The sequence below is a fragment of the Mus caroli genome, chromosome 6, assembly GCF_900094665.2.
Source record: "Mus caroli chromosome 6, CAROLI_EIJ_v1.1, whole genome shotgun sequence".
In the NCBI taxonomy this organism is placed as follows: domain Eukaryota; kingdom Metazoa; phylum Chordata; class Mammalia; order Rodentia; family Muridae; genus Mus; species Mus caroli.
This window is the reverse complement of record NC_034575.1, coordinates 120,610,200-120,624,927: the sequence shown is the minus strand read 5'-3', so window position 1 is coordinate 120,624,927 and position 14,728 is coordinate 120,610,200. Positions and strand designations below refer to the sequence as shown.

At 51.5% G+C, this 14,728-nt stretch overlaps 1 protein-coding gene across 1 annotated transcript in view; it reads left to right on the top strand.

Annotated features, from left to right (window-relative positions):
- Ptms (parathymosin) overlaps positions 1 to 13,517 on the top strand; it is a 16,845-nt gene extending 3,328 nt beyond the window's left edge. The window contains exons 3-7 of the mRNA XM_021164180.2: positions 8,965 to 9,674; positions 12,204 to 12,275; positions 12,479 to 12,557; positions 12,707 to 12,790; positions 12,966 to 13,517. Of these exons, the coding sequence (XP_021019839.1) occupies positions 8,965 to 9,674; positions 12,204 to 12,275; positions 12,479 to 12,557; positions 12,707 to 12,732 (887 nt within the window). The 3' untranslated portion in view covers positions 12,733 to 12,790; positions 12,966 to 13,517. The remainder of the gene's footprint in view (positions 1 to 8,964; positions 9,675 to 12,203; positions 12,276 to 12,478; positions 12,558 to 12,706; positions 12,791 to 12,965) is intronic.
- Positions 13,518 to 14,728: the final 1,211 nt, after the last annotated feature.

The window sequence follows — 14,728 nt, the reverse complement described above, 5'->3', positions numbered from 1 at the left end:
CTGTATTGCCCTGGCTGTCCTGGAACTCACTTTGTAGACCAGGCTGGCCTCGAACTCAAAAATCCGTCTGCCTCTGCCTCCCAAGTGCTGGGATTAAAGGCGTGCNCCACCANGCCTGGCACAAATGTTCTTTTCTCTTGTCTCTTTTGAAAGCAAGTCTCCTACCCTCTCACTATGTAGCTCTGGGACTAAAGGTATATGCTCCCTACCTGGCCATCAAAGCAAGTTCTACATTGCTTGGCAAGTCAACAGTTGTTTAATGAGCACGTGCTCTGTGCTGGGTCTAGTGTATTAAACAGACAGACGAGGCTAAGACAGCCCCTGCCACCTTGAGGTGGGTGTGGTCTTTGAGTCTCCTTGCCTGTGTGTTGTGTTTGTTTTGACATAGGTTTTTGCTATATAGCCCAGGCTGGACCACTTGAACTAATGGTAACTCTACCTTAGCTTCCTGGCTACAAGGATTCCAGTTGGGTGCCGCTGTGGCAAGCTATATCTCCAGGTTTCTTCTTCTGTCTGTTATTTGCTGTCCTGTCTCCTTTCTTTAAGTCCTTTCTCTTCCTTCTCTCAGAGTGTAAGGATGTTGCCATGTTGTTGGATATAAATCTGTAATCCCAGAGATACATAGCAAGTCTCTATGTGAGATGATGTCAGAAAAGATAGCAGACAGAAAACCTTAAGAATCTCATACCATTCCATTTTATCTTTGCATGCCTGTGTGTGTGTGTGTGTGTGTGTGTGTAACCAGGACCTTGCATATGGTAGATAAGCACTCTACCATTGAGCTAAGCCCACAGCCCTATTTTTTATTCGGGACAGTCCTGTTGTATAACCCAGACTGACCTGAAACTTCCTGTGTTGAAGTTAAGTCCTGATTGTCTGTCGTCACTGCCCAAGGGGTGGGATGCTGGGCCAGTGCTATACACTCTCTTTTCCTAACTTAATTTCTGGTATATTCACCTGGGTATGGAGTGCTTCTATCAAGACCTGCGTGCATGCGGAGGTCAGAGGACAATCTGGAGTTAGTTCTTTTCCTCTACCCCGTGGGTTTCAGAAACCAAACTCAGGTCACCAGGATTGGTGGCAGCTGCTTTGACCTGCTGAGCGACCTCACTGGCTCTATATGATTTTATCTTAAGATTCATTTAGGTTAGCTATGGCGATGCATATCTTTAGTCTCCGCACTTGGGATGCAGAGGCAGGAGGATCTCTCTGAGTTCGAGGCCAGTCTGGTCTATGTAGTGAGTTCCAGGAAAGCTGGAACTACAGTGTGGGTTCTTGTCTAAACAAAAACATAGATAAATAAAAAAAAATTTTTTTAAAGAAAAAAAGGCTTCTTTATTTGATGTGTATGAATGGTTTTGCTGGCCTGATGTATGTCTGTGCCTGCCTGATGCATACAGAAGTCGGAAGAGGGTGCCGAGAAGGCCTGGGTAGTTGTAAGCCACTATGTGGAAATGAACCCGGATCTTCTGCCAAGAACAGGGAGTGCTCTCGACCACCGTGCTATCTCTCCAGAGCCTCCATGTAATTTTAAATGAGTGTATTTCCTCACCTAGGAACATTTACAAATTACAACTTAACTTTTTCTATTAGACAGAATTTGGAATCTAGGGTGCTTGTTGCTTTCTTGTAGCTTAAAAGTTCTTGAGCTGGGCTTGGGATGTAGCCCTGTGTAAGAGCTTACCTTGTACACACAGAGCCATCTCCTGGATCCTTACCAACACACACTCACATACACACACACACACACACACACACTTGAAATTTTGGGAGCTATGCAAGCTTGTGTCAGTGTCCCTGGTGGCTTATAGCTCTCTAGGAAATGGAAGGATATCATTTACAAGCCACTAGCAGTTATGTCTGCCTGCCTTCTCTTTTCCTCACCTCCTGTTCTTGTTCTTTCCCTTCTCCCTCTCCTCTCCCTCCCTCTCTGTCTGCCTTGGTCTCTGTCTCTTCTCTATCGGATCAATGAAGGGCAGGAGTTTGTCAGTCATTGGCATTTCCNGTAGATGACAGGAGTGAGAGGGACTGAAGCTCGAGAGGACAAGGACTGAGTGTGCCTCCTACATTCTCTGCTCATCTGGCTGGACTCGGTCAGGAAATCCTTGAGAGGGTAGAGCTGGGCCAGAGAAGGGGCCCTCTTTGAATGTGAGGTCACATATCTGGAACCAGCCCAGAACAGTTGGATATTTGAACAGAGGGCAGAGGGTGGAGCAACGTTTTAAGCAGGGAACTCACACAACAGCCTGTTTGTCGTTTAAATGGAAAGACNTTTTGTGCATTCCTGGAAACTTTTTTTTTTTCTTTTTTGAGCTTGTCTGATGCAGCAGGTATGGCAATAGGGAAACCGAGGTAGGTGTGAAGATACAGAAACCCCAAACTCGAGATTGACAATTGTGAGCTGGCNGAGCTTCATATCACTTAATCGTGAGCCTCTGAGCACATGCAAGTCAGGGGGGTGGGGACCAAATGCAAGCTCAAGGGAGTAGGGAAAGGAAGAAAAAAACGAGGTCTAATTTTGCACAGAGGAAAGTGCCATCAACCAAGAGAGGAAACACAGGATGATTTCAGTCGGCTTCTGTTTGAGTGTTTCCTGTGCTAGACCTGGGAGCCTCCAGGGTTCCAGCTATGTGGTTGGTGGGTGGGACTTTCAGCAGGCCTCCATGATGGAGCAGTTGAGAGAGACTGGAGCAGAGAGCCTATAAAAGTCACCTGGAAGGTCCATCGACCACACACTGACGCTTCCTCGTTATCCTCTTGTAAGTCTTTAACTTGCTAGGTCAAGTGCGTGTTTCACTAGCCGCTTAGTTTCCCCTTGCTGGTCCCCTGAATCAGCCATGGGCTGTGTCATGTGTGAAAGTTGTAAACACACCTGAGGTTAAGTGCACAGCAGCCACCTGTAGGAACGAACGCAAACAGCAGCTGGAGCTCCCTGGCTCTGACATTCTAATTACAAATTGCAGGGGTTGGCTGTGGGCAGAGAGGCAGGCTGCAGGCTGGACTAACAGCGAAGTGGTGAGGCGTGTGGCTGGCATGCATAAAGCCCTGGATTTGATCCCCAGAATGACCCTAAAAAAAAACAAAAACGAAAAAAGAAAAAGATATGGTTAAGGGGCTGGATAGATGGCTCAGTGGTGAAGTCCTTCCACATAATGAGTTCACAGAGACTCGAAGTCAGAAATGATTGACAACTACCTGTCACTCCAGTTCCAGATCTGTGGCCTCTGCTAACACCTGTACTATGTATACACATGGNCATAAACATAATTTAAAGATAAAATAAGTATTTTTATTTTTTCTGAGACAGGGTTTCTCTGTATAGCTCTGGCTGTCCTNGAACTTGCTCTGTAGACCAGGCTGGCNTCCAGCTCACAGGGATCCACCTGCCTCTGCCTCTGCCTCTGGAGTGCTGGGATTAAAGGTATGAGTTCACCACCAATACTAATGCCCAGATAAATAAAGCTTTTTTAAAAAGGAGGTAGCTTAAAACAAAGATCTAAAGTTGTGGAGTCCAATATGGTAGCTGCTGGCCACATGTGGCTATTTAATTAGGCCTGATGGTATAACTCAATGGTATGAGCCTTGATCACCATGTGCTAGACCCTAAGTCTGACCTTCTGCATCAGTAAAAACAAACAGCAAAACTTAAATAAATAATTCATTTTGTTTCTTAGTGGGAACTAGTCGCTCCCCCACTTTCTTTCTCTCTCTCTCTTGAGATGGGGGTCCCATATATATCACTCTGGCCTTAAACTCCCATGACGACTTTGGTTTCTGACCCTCTNCACCTCTCCTGACTAGTTTTAAGCACGTCATCTCCCACACCTAGTTTATGCAGTAAAGAGTATTAAACTCAGGACTTCATGCATGAGAGGCAAAACACTCTATAACACTGCCCAGCCCATAAGCTAGCCGTGCTTTCAAGTGTTAAATAATCACATGCTTATTGTACTGAACTGAACAAATGACAACTTCTCAGGCTGACAGTGTAGGTCCGTGGTAGAAGCTGTCACCGGGGTATGCACAATGCCTTGTGTTCCACGAGTAACACTGTCAGAGTGTTTGTCTTTTGTTTGTTTGTTTGTTTGTTTGTTTGTTTCGAGACAGGGTTTTTCTGTGTAGCCCTGGCTGTCCTGGAACTCACTTTGTAGACCAGGCTGGCCTCGAACTCAGAAATCCGCCTGCCTCTGCCTCCCGAGTGCTGGGATTAAAGGCGTGTGCCACCACCGCCCGGCTCAGAGTGTTTGTCTTGTCTTTCATCGCAGAAAGTACTGATGCAGNGCCGGGAAGCATCTTTAAATGCTCTGTGACTTATGGATTTTTCTGAAAGTCTATAACGAGTTTTTGAAGAGTAAATACGAGGGAGAATTTGAAACGACAGAAGAACGTTGGACCGGAGTCAACTATTCTGGGTGCACAAGTGAAGGAGAAAGCTGAGGGTGAGAAAAACCAGCCAAAGAGTAAGGCAGGCCACACCTGTAACCCCAGCATTCCAGAAGCTGAGGCAGAAGGATCACCGCAAGCTAGACCCTGCCTCAAAATGGCAGCCAGTCTCAAGTCCTGAAGAAGTTCAACACTTCACTAGGAAGTGTTGAACAAACTCACTTTGTAGACCAGGCTGGCCTCGAACTCAGAAATCTGCCTGCCTCTGCCTCCCCGAGTGCTGGGATTAATAAAACATAACTCTTATACTTCAACAAACTTTAGCACACCTCTTAGTAGCTAGCAGGGACTGTAGTATACGGCGGCGAGAGTCAAGGCTGAAGGCAAAAGACTAGTCCCTGCCCTGAAGGATTACAGATCAAGAGCTCTTCACATCAAAGTACAGCCTTGGAGAGATGACTCGGAGGTGAGGGGCAACCGTTGCTCTTCCAGAAGACCTGAGCTTTGCCCCCAGGATGGCTCAAAACCACCCAAAACTCCAATCCCAAGGGCACAGCAACACTCTCCTGGTCTCTGAAAGACTAGACAAGCGGTGCACAGACATACATGCAGACAGAACACCCACACACATAAAGATAATAGATTAGAAAGGTTTTTAAAGTACAGCTTAAAAGGGCTGTAATCTGATAATTCACTGATCTGTACCCTAGCAGTCAGCTGCAGGGTGCTGGCATGANGAGGAGTGGCTGCCATCATGTCTGCTTTAAAGTTAAGCCTGGGCAGAGCATGGTGGGTCACTTCTTTAATCTTAGCACTCCAGACAGAGGCAGGCACATCTCATCTCTGAGTCTGAGGCTACCTTGGTCTACTGGACTGTCAGGGTGAGAAACCTTATCTCAAAACAAACAGACAACTCTAAGCGTGATATAAAGGCACAATGGAAATTCAAAGTTCTTCCACTAAAATTGACATATCTGAGTAGAATTTTGATGGTGAATAAGATCAATGAAGCTAACTTTAAATTTTATTTCCATTCTCTTTCGACCAGATTAATTACATATGATGTGACTGTTTTGTTTTTAAATGAACAATTTTAAAAAAATTATTTATTTTATGTATAAGAGAACGCCATTGCTCTCTTTAGACACACCAGAAGAGGGCATCAGAAAACATTACAGATGGTTGTGAGCCACCATGTGGTTACAGGGAATTGAACTCAGGACCTCTGGAAGAGCAGTTGGTGCTCTTTTTTTTTTTTTTTTTTTTATAACTTTTTTTAAAAAGATTTATTTATTTATTATATGTAAGTACACCTGCTTGTGGACGTTGTACATCGTGGTGCGCACTAGGCTCCGCACCACGATGTACAACGTCCACAAGCAGGGAGAGGGCATCAGAAAACATTACAGATGGTTGTGAGCCACCATGTGGTTACAGGGAATTGAACTCAGGACCTCTGGAAGAACAGTTGGTGCTCTTTTTTTTTTTTTTTTTTTTTATAANTTTTTTTAAAAAGATTTATTTATTTATTATATGTAAGTACACTGTAGCTGTCTTCAGACACTCCAGAAGAGGGCACCAGATCTCGTTANGGATGGTTGTGAGCCACCATGTGGTTGCTGGGATTTGAACTCTGGACCTTCGGAAGAGCAGTCGGGTGCTCTTACCCACTGAGCCATCTCACCAGCCCCGGGTTTGGTTAATTTCTAAGTGTTCGTCGTCTCCTGACTTGGAGGTTTTTTTGTTTTGTTTTCCGAAGATGAAGGAAAAATTGGGAAATAAAAAAATTGGGAAATAAAAAAACTGTGGTCACTGGGAGTGAACTAAAGATTTAATAAAGGCTAAGGGAGATGGCCCAGCTCTCCGGACTTGTGTGCCCCACTGCCTTGAGTGACACAGGCTCTCCTCAGCACTGGGCGGAAGAACACAGGCACACTGACAACGGAACTGGAGACCTCACTAAGGAGGAGTCTGAAGCAATTAGAAGGGAACACCTTCCACACTTGAGAGCAGAGCAACTTCTAGGAACTCAGCCAGATGTCAGAGCTTCCAGGGGGCTCCGGCCTTTCTTGTTCTTCTCACCTTGGTCTCTCCTTTTTCCCACTTTCAGAAGATGTGTAAGCACAGTTGTTTTTTTTTTTTTTTTCCCCACTCAACTCGTGGGAAATGTCTCAAATACAAGGTAGAGTAATAGAATTCTAGGAATAGGCAGGCCTCCACAAAACCTCAAGAGTACTTCTATGGAGCGAAACAAAAGAAGCAAACGTTGGCATTTGACACCAGTGACCCGAGGCACAAAGACAGACCTTAAAGGGCCACTCTGGTGGGTTCTCTTCTCAACATCCCATTTCCTCCAAATTCACCTCAAGTCTCCCAGCTGCTTCCTCAAAAAGCAGAACTTTAGGAGACTCTGGTCTGCGCTCTAACCAGCTAGAAAGGATAATGGGTGGTTCCTCCGTTATCCATAGGAAGGGATTTAGAATCGGCNGTCCAGCCCTGTAGAATGCCCCCCAGCAGTCCCTGAAGACCCTAATGTCCAAGTTCTTAGATTTCTATGCACTCCCTTGGGCCTTGGGGCAGGATTCCCATTCTCTGCCTCGCCATCTCCCTGGAATTTTCCACTGCAGCTGCCTCCGCTCCCAGACACCCCTCCCTGGGCAAAATTCCCGGCTCCCTCCGCCTCCCCTTCCCTAATCACACCTCATTCCCACCCCCAGCCTTGAGGCCCAGCCCACAGTCCAACCCACTCCCCAAGGTCCGTCCCACACCTCACTGCAACCCTGGTGGTCCCATCTAAAGAAATGGGANGATAGGCCCTTTATGAGAGGGTAAGCCAGAGGGTCTTAATCTCCTTCCTAGGCCAGAGTGAAAAGACAGTGGTGGGGCTCGTCCCCTGTGGGGCGGGAGTGGGGGGAGTGGCCCTCTTCACATCCCCTTATAAGGCAGGGCAAGCAGTTAGGATCTTGGATTGGCTGATTCAAATGAGCATTCCACCTGGCAACAGGGTTTCTATTGGCTCTCGGGAAAAACAGGAGGAAGGTGGATGGAGGTTGATGGTGGCGGTGATTGGAGGGGGGAGGGGAGTGGAGGTGACCGGAGTTGAGGGCGGTTACCAGGGCAACAGGGTAAGAGCCCAGCAGGGTGTCCGAGACAGCAGGCGGGGCTGGGAGGTGGAGTAGAGAAGGCAGAGAAAAAAGAAGGCGGGAGGGAGAGGAAAGAGACCAACCCAAAGGGNGCGGGGATGGGGGGGGGGGTATGGGGGGAGGGAGGGGAGAGAAATGAAGCAAGAAAGGGTACAGAGATGGAATATGGTGAGAGATTGCTATAGACATCAGTCACTGAAGTCTGAGAAGCGCATTGAAAAGGGGAAGTGGAGAGATCTCAGAGAAAAGGTGGACCGAACCCTGCCAGGAAAAAGCAGGGTGGGGCGCCAAGATTTATGAGACGAAGAAACTGAATTAAGAGTCAGAGAAACCAGGAGATGTGTATGAGAGACCAAACGATGGTGTGTTGACACGCTCACATGCTANATGATGATGGAAGACCAACAATGGCTTCCCTTTTTTCTAATTTGGGGGGGGGGTCGGGAGGGGGCAAGATGTATTGCTCAGGATGCCCTCAAACTAATGGCAATCCTCCTGCCTCAGCTTCCCAAGTGCTGAATAGGTCATCTGGCTAAAGGTGGTGTTTTTTATTAAGGAAATAAAAATGATTTGGAAAAGGTGAGGGGTAATAATGACAGATCTCTCTCTCTCTCACACACACACACACACACACACACACACACACACACACCAAAGACAATCTTTTCCCAATGCCCAGCCTTCTCCTTCATCCACCGTTCGGGCCTCAGACTGACAGGCCAGCCCGTCTCTTTCTGAATCCTAGGGTTCTCAAAAAATGATCTAAAGATTCTGAACCTAGGGGTGAGGCGCTGAGGACAAGGAACCCCGTATCTGGGCCCGTGTGTGCAAAGGACAATTGAATTCAGAAAGACTTGGGGGGGGGGAGACAGAGAAGAGCAACGAGAGGGAAAATGTACAAGGACAATCAGAAAGAGAGTTGAAAATTAGCTAAGTTTATAGGGCCAGGTGACAGTCAGGTAAGAAAACAGTGTTATCTGGAACAAAGTAAATTGAGACATACGAGATGTAGATGGTTGTAAGGGAGGGGTCTCGGTCTATATGAATGAAGAGAGGTGAACCAGGCAATTAAGTGAGGTGAGACAGGTAAGAAGAGAGAAGAATAAAGAGGCAGATGAGAACATCAGAGGGCCCCTCACATCCCTGGAAACAGACAGGAAGGAACACGCCAAGGACCACAAATGTCAAGTCCAGCCAAGAGGCCCAGGCTGTCCTTTGTACTCTCACTTTCCTCCTCAAGGCCACCTAGAGAAGGCGGACAGGAGCGAGAAATGGAAGTGGCTCTGCAGCCTTCTTCCTCTCCTTTCAGCTTTTGGTTTCTCAAATACCTGCCCAGCCTCTACATCTACTCCCCACTCCCCGCACCCCCCCCCCCCTTTAGCAAAATCCCAGGGCTAAAAGGAGGAGGTCAGCAGGAGTCTGGCCAGTCCGCCCCCAGGAGCCAGACTCCAGCTTGCAGGCAGTAGGCTGGCATTTGGAGCGGTGTCTCCCCGCAGGAACCCCACCCCTTCCCACCTCCTCGCCCCACTCCGCTCGCTCCCGAGCCGTCAGTCTCTCCATTCCCCCTCCCGGTCTCGTCCTTCCTCCTGTCCCGCTCGCTCTCCCGCCCTTCGCTTTCATCCTCCTATCCCCACCTCTCCAACCTCCTCTTTCATCCCCCTCCCCTCTCCTCTCCTCCCCGCTCCCGCCTGCCCCACCCCTGGGAAGCCCCTCCCGTCGGGCAGCGCCGCCTTAAAAGCGGGTTCCCTTCCCGGGGGCGGCAGCGGCTGGTCGGCGGCAGCTCTGCTGGTGCGGGGGCGGCGAGCAAGACCGAGCGACCGCGACCGGAGCGCGCCGGCCACCGCCCGCATCGTCCTCCCGCCTGCCCGCCCGCCCGCCCTCCGGACGGCCGCAGCCCTGCGGGTCTCTGCTCCGGACCCACCCCCGCCCCACCCCGCGCGCCTCTGCCGCCTCTTGCAGCGAGCCAGCTTGCCGAGCGGCCGTCGCTGCCGCTGCCGCCGCCGCCACCGCGCCAAGTTCCGGCCGCGGCCACCCTCCGCCGTCCAGGGCTCCTCCGCCTCGGCCCCGGGACCCCGGCTCCCCGCCAGCCCCGGCCCCGGCACCATGTCGGAGAAGAGCGTGGAGGCAGCGGCCGAGCTGAGTGCCAAGGTACGGGCAGGGGCGGCGGCGGCGGCGGCCCAGCACCCGGGCAGCCCCGGGATCGGCGCGGTCCTTCGCGCCCGGTCGCCCCCGACGGCCCCGAGCGGCCCTGGCGCCCGGTCCCCGCGGACCCCGCTGCGCCCTCCCCCCGCTCGGAGCCCGGCGCTGCCTACCCCGCTCGGCGCCGCCGGCGCCCTCTAGCGGCCCAGCGCGCCGTGGCTCGGGCTTCGCCGCCCGGCCTGCGCCCGGCCCCGCCATCCCCACCCCTCTCGTGCCCTGCCTGCCGCGCCCGCCTCGGCCCGGGCCCCATGTCCGAACCGAGCCCCCAGGTCTCTTGCCACTATGACCTCACCTTTCCTCTGCTAAGCGGTTTGGGATCCTCAAGTGTAAACAGGACTCTCCCGGGAGGCTACTCCTCGGCTCCTCCCCTTGCCGCCCGACCGTCTGTCCTCGTCCCCGAAGGGCTGCGCCTCTCCTGCACCCCCCCTTTTTAATTTTTTAAAACATTTTTGCCCATCTTCATTTGTTCTTCCTCTACTACCGATTTCCAATTTTTTTTCATTATCGCCTCCCCTCATGTTGAATTTCTAAAAACCAGAAAGACGGAGAAACGAGCCTTCGAAAAAGCTGGAGCTCAGCATCGCCTGACCATACGTCAAGCTGTCTTTGCTCTCAGCAGCTGCCTTTCCCGGCCTCATCCCTTTGCCCTTGTCTCTCTTTCAGTCTTCCTCTAATTTCCCCAGGGAAACTGCGGAGTGCCGCTTAGGGAAATTAATGCGGCCAGGCTTGGGGGCTGGGAGCCCAGTCTTTTTTNGGGGGGGCGCAGTATAGTTCTCGAGGTCCAAGTGGAAGGAGGGAGCTGATAGGATGAAAGGCAGTGGGAAGAGGGGACATGTGAGATCTGATAAGGTGTGCCTGTGTGGCCCTCCGGTGGGTTGTGCGGTGGCATGTGACTTCACCGAGTAGGCGTCTTTGTATGTCTGAGATCCAGCGAGTGTGTGGGACCGCCCGTGTCAGTTACATGTGTGCATGCCGAGACTGACTGAGATGTCCTGGAGGCATGTTGTTGCTTTGTGAGTGGCTACACTGTGCTCCTGTGAGACTGTGCCAGAATGCCCAAACATTGGGCCATGTGTCTCCAGAGCGTGTGGGTGCTTCCCCGCAGATGTGTGAGTTGGTGTTAGCCTGGGTGAGCTTGTGCACCCCTGTAGAGGCCAGAGAGCTGCTTAGCAGCTGGGGGCAGGTCACATACCCTCCTGGACAAGAGATCATGGAAGGACAGTGACCAGGACAGGACCCAGGAGGAGAGGGGCCAACCCTGTGGACTTTGGTCTCTGGTATTCTCTCTCCCTTCCCCTCACCCCTCCATCAACCCCAATAGAAAACTCAGGCCAGGGCCTGGCTCACGCTAAGCTGACTTAGTCCCTGCCTGNCCCGGGAGCGTATGAGAAAGCCCACCTGGTAATACAAGTGCCCAAACCCACCATGTGACAGAGAAGGAACGACAAATCAGAATGAGGAAACCTGTCTGGTGTGAGAGGGTCCAAGTGTTTTGTGCTCTTCCTGAAGGGAGTAGAGTGTCCTCAGGCCAGTCATTTTGGCACCTCTTCTACCTCAGTCTTGTTCTAGAAAGGACACGTACCTCTGGGGTGATCTACTTAGGAGAACTCCGGCCCACTTGGGATCGTGTACACAAGAGTTGCATACTAACGTTAGATAAGAGCGGAGGAGATGGTGGCCCCTGCCAGGGGGACATAGGATCTGCATGGGGTAGGAAGGCTGGTGTGTCCANAGGGGCTTACCCACTGTCAGAATAGAACAGGACCTGCTGGGCTTTTGGAGCGAAGGCGGACAGCCTGGTGGGAGGGGCTCTGGGCAGGTAACTCCCACCTGCCCGCCCGCCCGCCCCGGCGCACACTTGTTTGTTGTGCTTTCTCCTTCCTCGGCGGCCGGAAGGTGGAGCCGGCAGGGAACGCGGAGACTGGTTAGATTGGGGATAGAAACCGATGGGGGAACATGTTAGGGTGATCGCCACATCCCTGTGCCGTTAGGCCAGGTAGGAACTGGAGGGTTAGGGAGACACAGCAGGGATACAAAGACCTCAGAAGCTGACGGAGAAGCTGGGAGTGATGCCCAGGAGAGAGAGTACTTAAGCAAAGGCCCCTGAGGTAGACAAAAGGCAGAGCGGGGGCAAGCAGAGAGGGTGAGGGGGTGGGGCAGCCAGGCTGCCAGCAGATGGGGGATTTGCTTTGTGGAGCTCAACTCTTAAGCCAGGGGAGGTTCGGAAGAACTTGATGGGGTGGGAGCCTCAGCGACTCTGGCCACTTACCATCACTTGCCCACATCCCTGGGGGTCCTGGGGGACAGAAGTCTCTAGAATCAGCCAGTTATGGCCCATATCTAAGGACCCGAGGACTCCAGTTGTGTCTCAAACTATGGCCACCTTCCCTTACTACCTTTGACCTAGCTGCAGAGCTGGAAGCCCTCGAGGGCTGTCTGTCATCCTTGCTGAGAGAAAGGTGACCTTCTGTCTTGCAGGACCTGAAAGAAAAGAAGGACAAGGTGGAGGAGAAGGCTGGCCGGAAAGAACGGAAGAAAGAAGTAGTGGAGGTGTGAAGGCAGCAGGGGGATGATGACTACACTTGCCCAAACATCCTTCCTGCCCCCTACCTTCTGGGGGTGCTGGGGTCCTGCCATTCTCTCGACCTCTTCTCATTCCTTCCCTGCCCTGAGGCTCCTAGGCCCCTTTATCACCCAGTGAGTGGCAGTACAGCTGGCTTGACATCCATCACCCCTTGTCTTGGTCCCCATAGGAAGAGGAGAATGGAGCTGAGGAAGAGGAAGAAGAAACTGCAGAAGATGGAGAGGATGATGATGAAGGGGATGAAGAAGGTAGGGATGGGCAGGGAAGGCTGGGCTGTAAAGTTGAGACTCAAAAGAGCAGAGTCAGGGAGCAGTTGAAGACTGGACACTGGGATGGAAAGGGGTGTGTGTGTGCGCGCGCACGCGCGACGTTCCCAGAGCCTCCCAACCTTCCCCAGTGACTTGTTTCTGGCTCCTCAGATGAGGAAGAAGAAGAGGAGGAGGATGAAGGCCCCGTGCGGAAGAGAACTGCTGAAGAGGAGGTTTGAGCTGGGTTGGAGTCTGAGGGGCTGTCAGGAATATATCAAGGGCTGGGTGGCCTTTGGATTTGGACCCAGGTCCTTGTGGGTAGCATGGATAGGCAGGGGCCAGAGCAGGGCCAGCAGGAACGGGGAAGTCTCCTTTGTCCAGCTACTTCAACTTTTATCCTCTCCACAGGATGAAGCAGACCCCAAGAGGCAGAAGACAGAAAACGGGGCATCGGCATGAACCCCTGCCCGTGGGCTTGGGGATGGGAGGCCCCTCAGGTCCTGGAGGTGGGGCGGGAACACACAAATCCAGCCCCCCTTCTCCTGGCTCCCTGCTCTGGCCCTGCCCCAGAGCTGTGACCCTTGTCCTTTGACCCAGCCTCTCATTTCCATCTCTCCAGACACTGCTCCTTCACCCTCACTGCCACCAGTCCAGCTCCCGATCCGCCTCATCTGAGCTCCCCAGCCAGCCCTCACTTGCCCTAGCATTCTTGTTCTTCTTTCCTGCCTTCCCTCACCATCCCATATGTTCCGGTCCTTGCGAAGCCTCTCCTTCCCCTCTGCACCTNGAGCCTCTCAGCCTGCCCTTCTTTCTCCTGCCTGATCCCTGGGTCTCCCTCAGATTCCCTCCTCTCAGACAGCGCCAGGCCGGGGTGGGGCTGGGGTTGGGGCCAAGCCCCGAAGCTGCCCCCTCCCCTTTTTGTATAATTTAATAAAGAAACGGTCGCGCTTCTGTTTTTAACCCGTCTCCTGCTTTCCCCGCAGTCAGTGCANGAAAGGGTGTAGAGGGCGTGGCTGACCTCATACCCAGATTATAGGAGACATGGCCAGTCCTCNAGTGGGAGCTCAAGGTCTTCCTCTGGGGGCTGACATACGTCCTGTTTTTTGGGTTCCTGGGGAGCTTTCTCCTCAGCAGTGCACACTATATCATGTTAACTCACGTAAGATCTAGACACTGCTGAGCCCAGTGGAAAGCTTCCAGCTCCATTGTGCTGAACCAGGCAGATAGAAACAGGAAGTCCTGCCCCCAAGGTGGAAGAGGCTGTTAGGCCCAGGTCTCAACCTAGAGTTTGGAAAGAGAACTCCGAAGCATGGACACNTTTTTGACTCACGGGAAGCAGAGTTCTCTCATACATGGGTGGCAACAGACTCCAGAGTTAGTTATCAGACCTGTCTCCTTGTCATCGTCTTCATTTTCTCAGCTCAGCTGAGCTGGGGAGCAAAGGTTGTTGGGTTCCTCTAGCCTTCTGCCTCAGTTCCTCTTGTTTTATAGTCTTACTACACAGTCCTGGCTGGTCTGGAATTCACATAAAGCCACCTGCCTCTGCCTACTAAGTACTGGGATTAAAGGTCTTTTTCCCTTTTTATTTTAAGTTTCATTTTGTTAGCATTGCATCTACTTTGTAGCCAGTGATGACCCTGAACTCATGGGCCCAAGCAAGCCAGCTTCAATTCACCNCACCTTCCAAAATCTTGACTTACACATGCCACTGTTGCTGACACCTTGGTCTCTCTCTTGAGTTTTCCTTGCTACANGATTCCTGCATTATTCCATCTCCATAGACCCTTGCCTTTATTTTTTTCTTAAAGTACAGAATCTTGGGGAGGAGGGAGGTTTTGAAGTCAGGAAAACATCCTATTGTCAGGGCTGGAAAGGCCCGTTCTGCAGTTATGAGTGCTTGTTGCCCTTCAAGAAGACCCAGGTTTGATGTTGAACATCCAGATGGGGTAGCTCCAAAACCACCTGTAACTCCAGCTCCAAGGAATCTGACACCCTCTTCAGGCCTCCCAGCATTCACACAGGGTGGTGAATTTATGTAAACAGACACATAAATAAAAGTAGACCTCTAAAACAAGTTTCTCAGCTGAACGTGGTGGTGCCCGCCTTTAATCCCAGCACTCAGGAGGCAGAGGCAGGCGGATTTCTGAGTTCAAGGCCAGCCTGGTCTACAA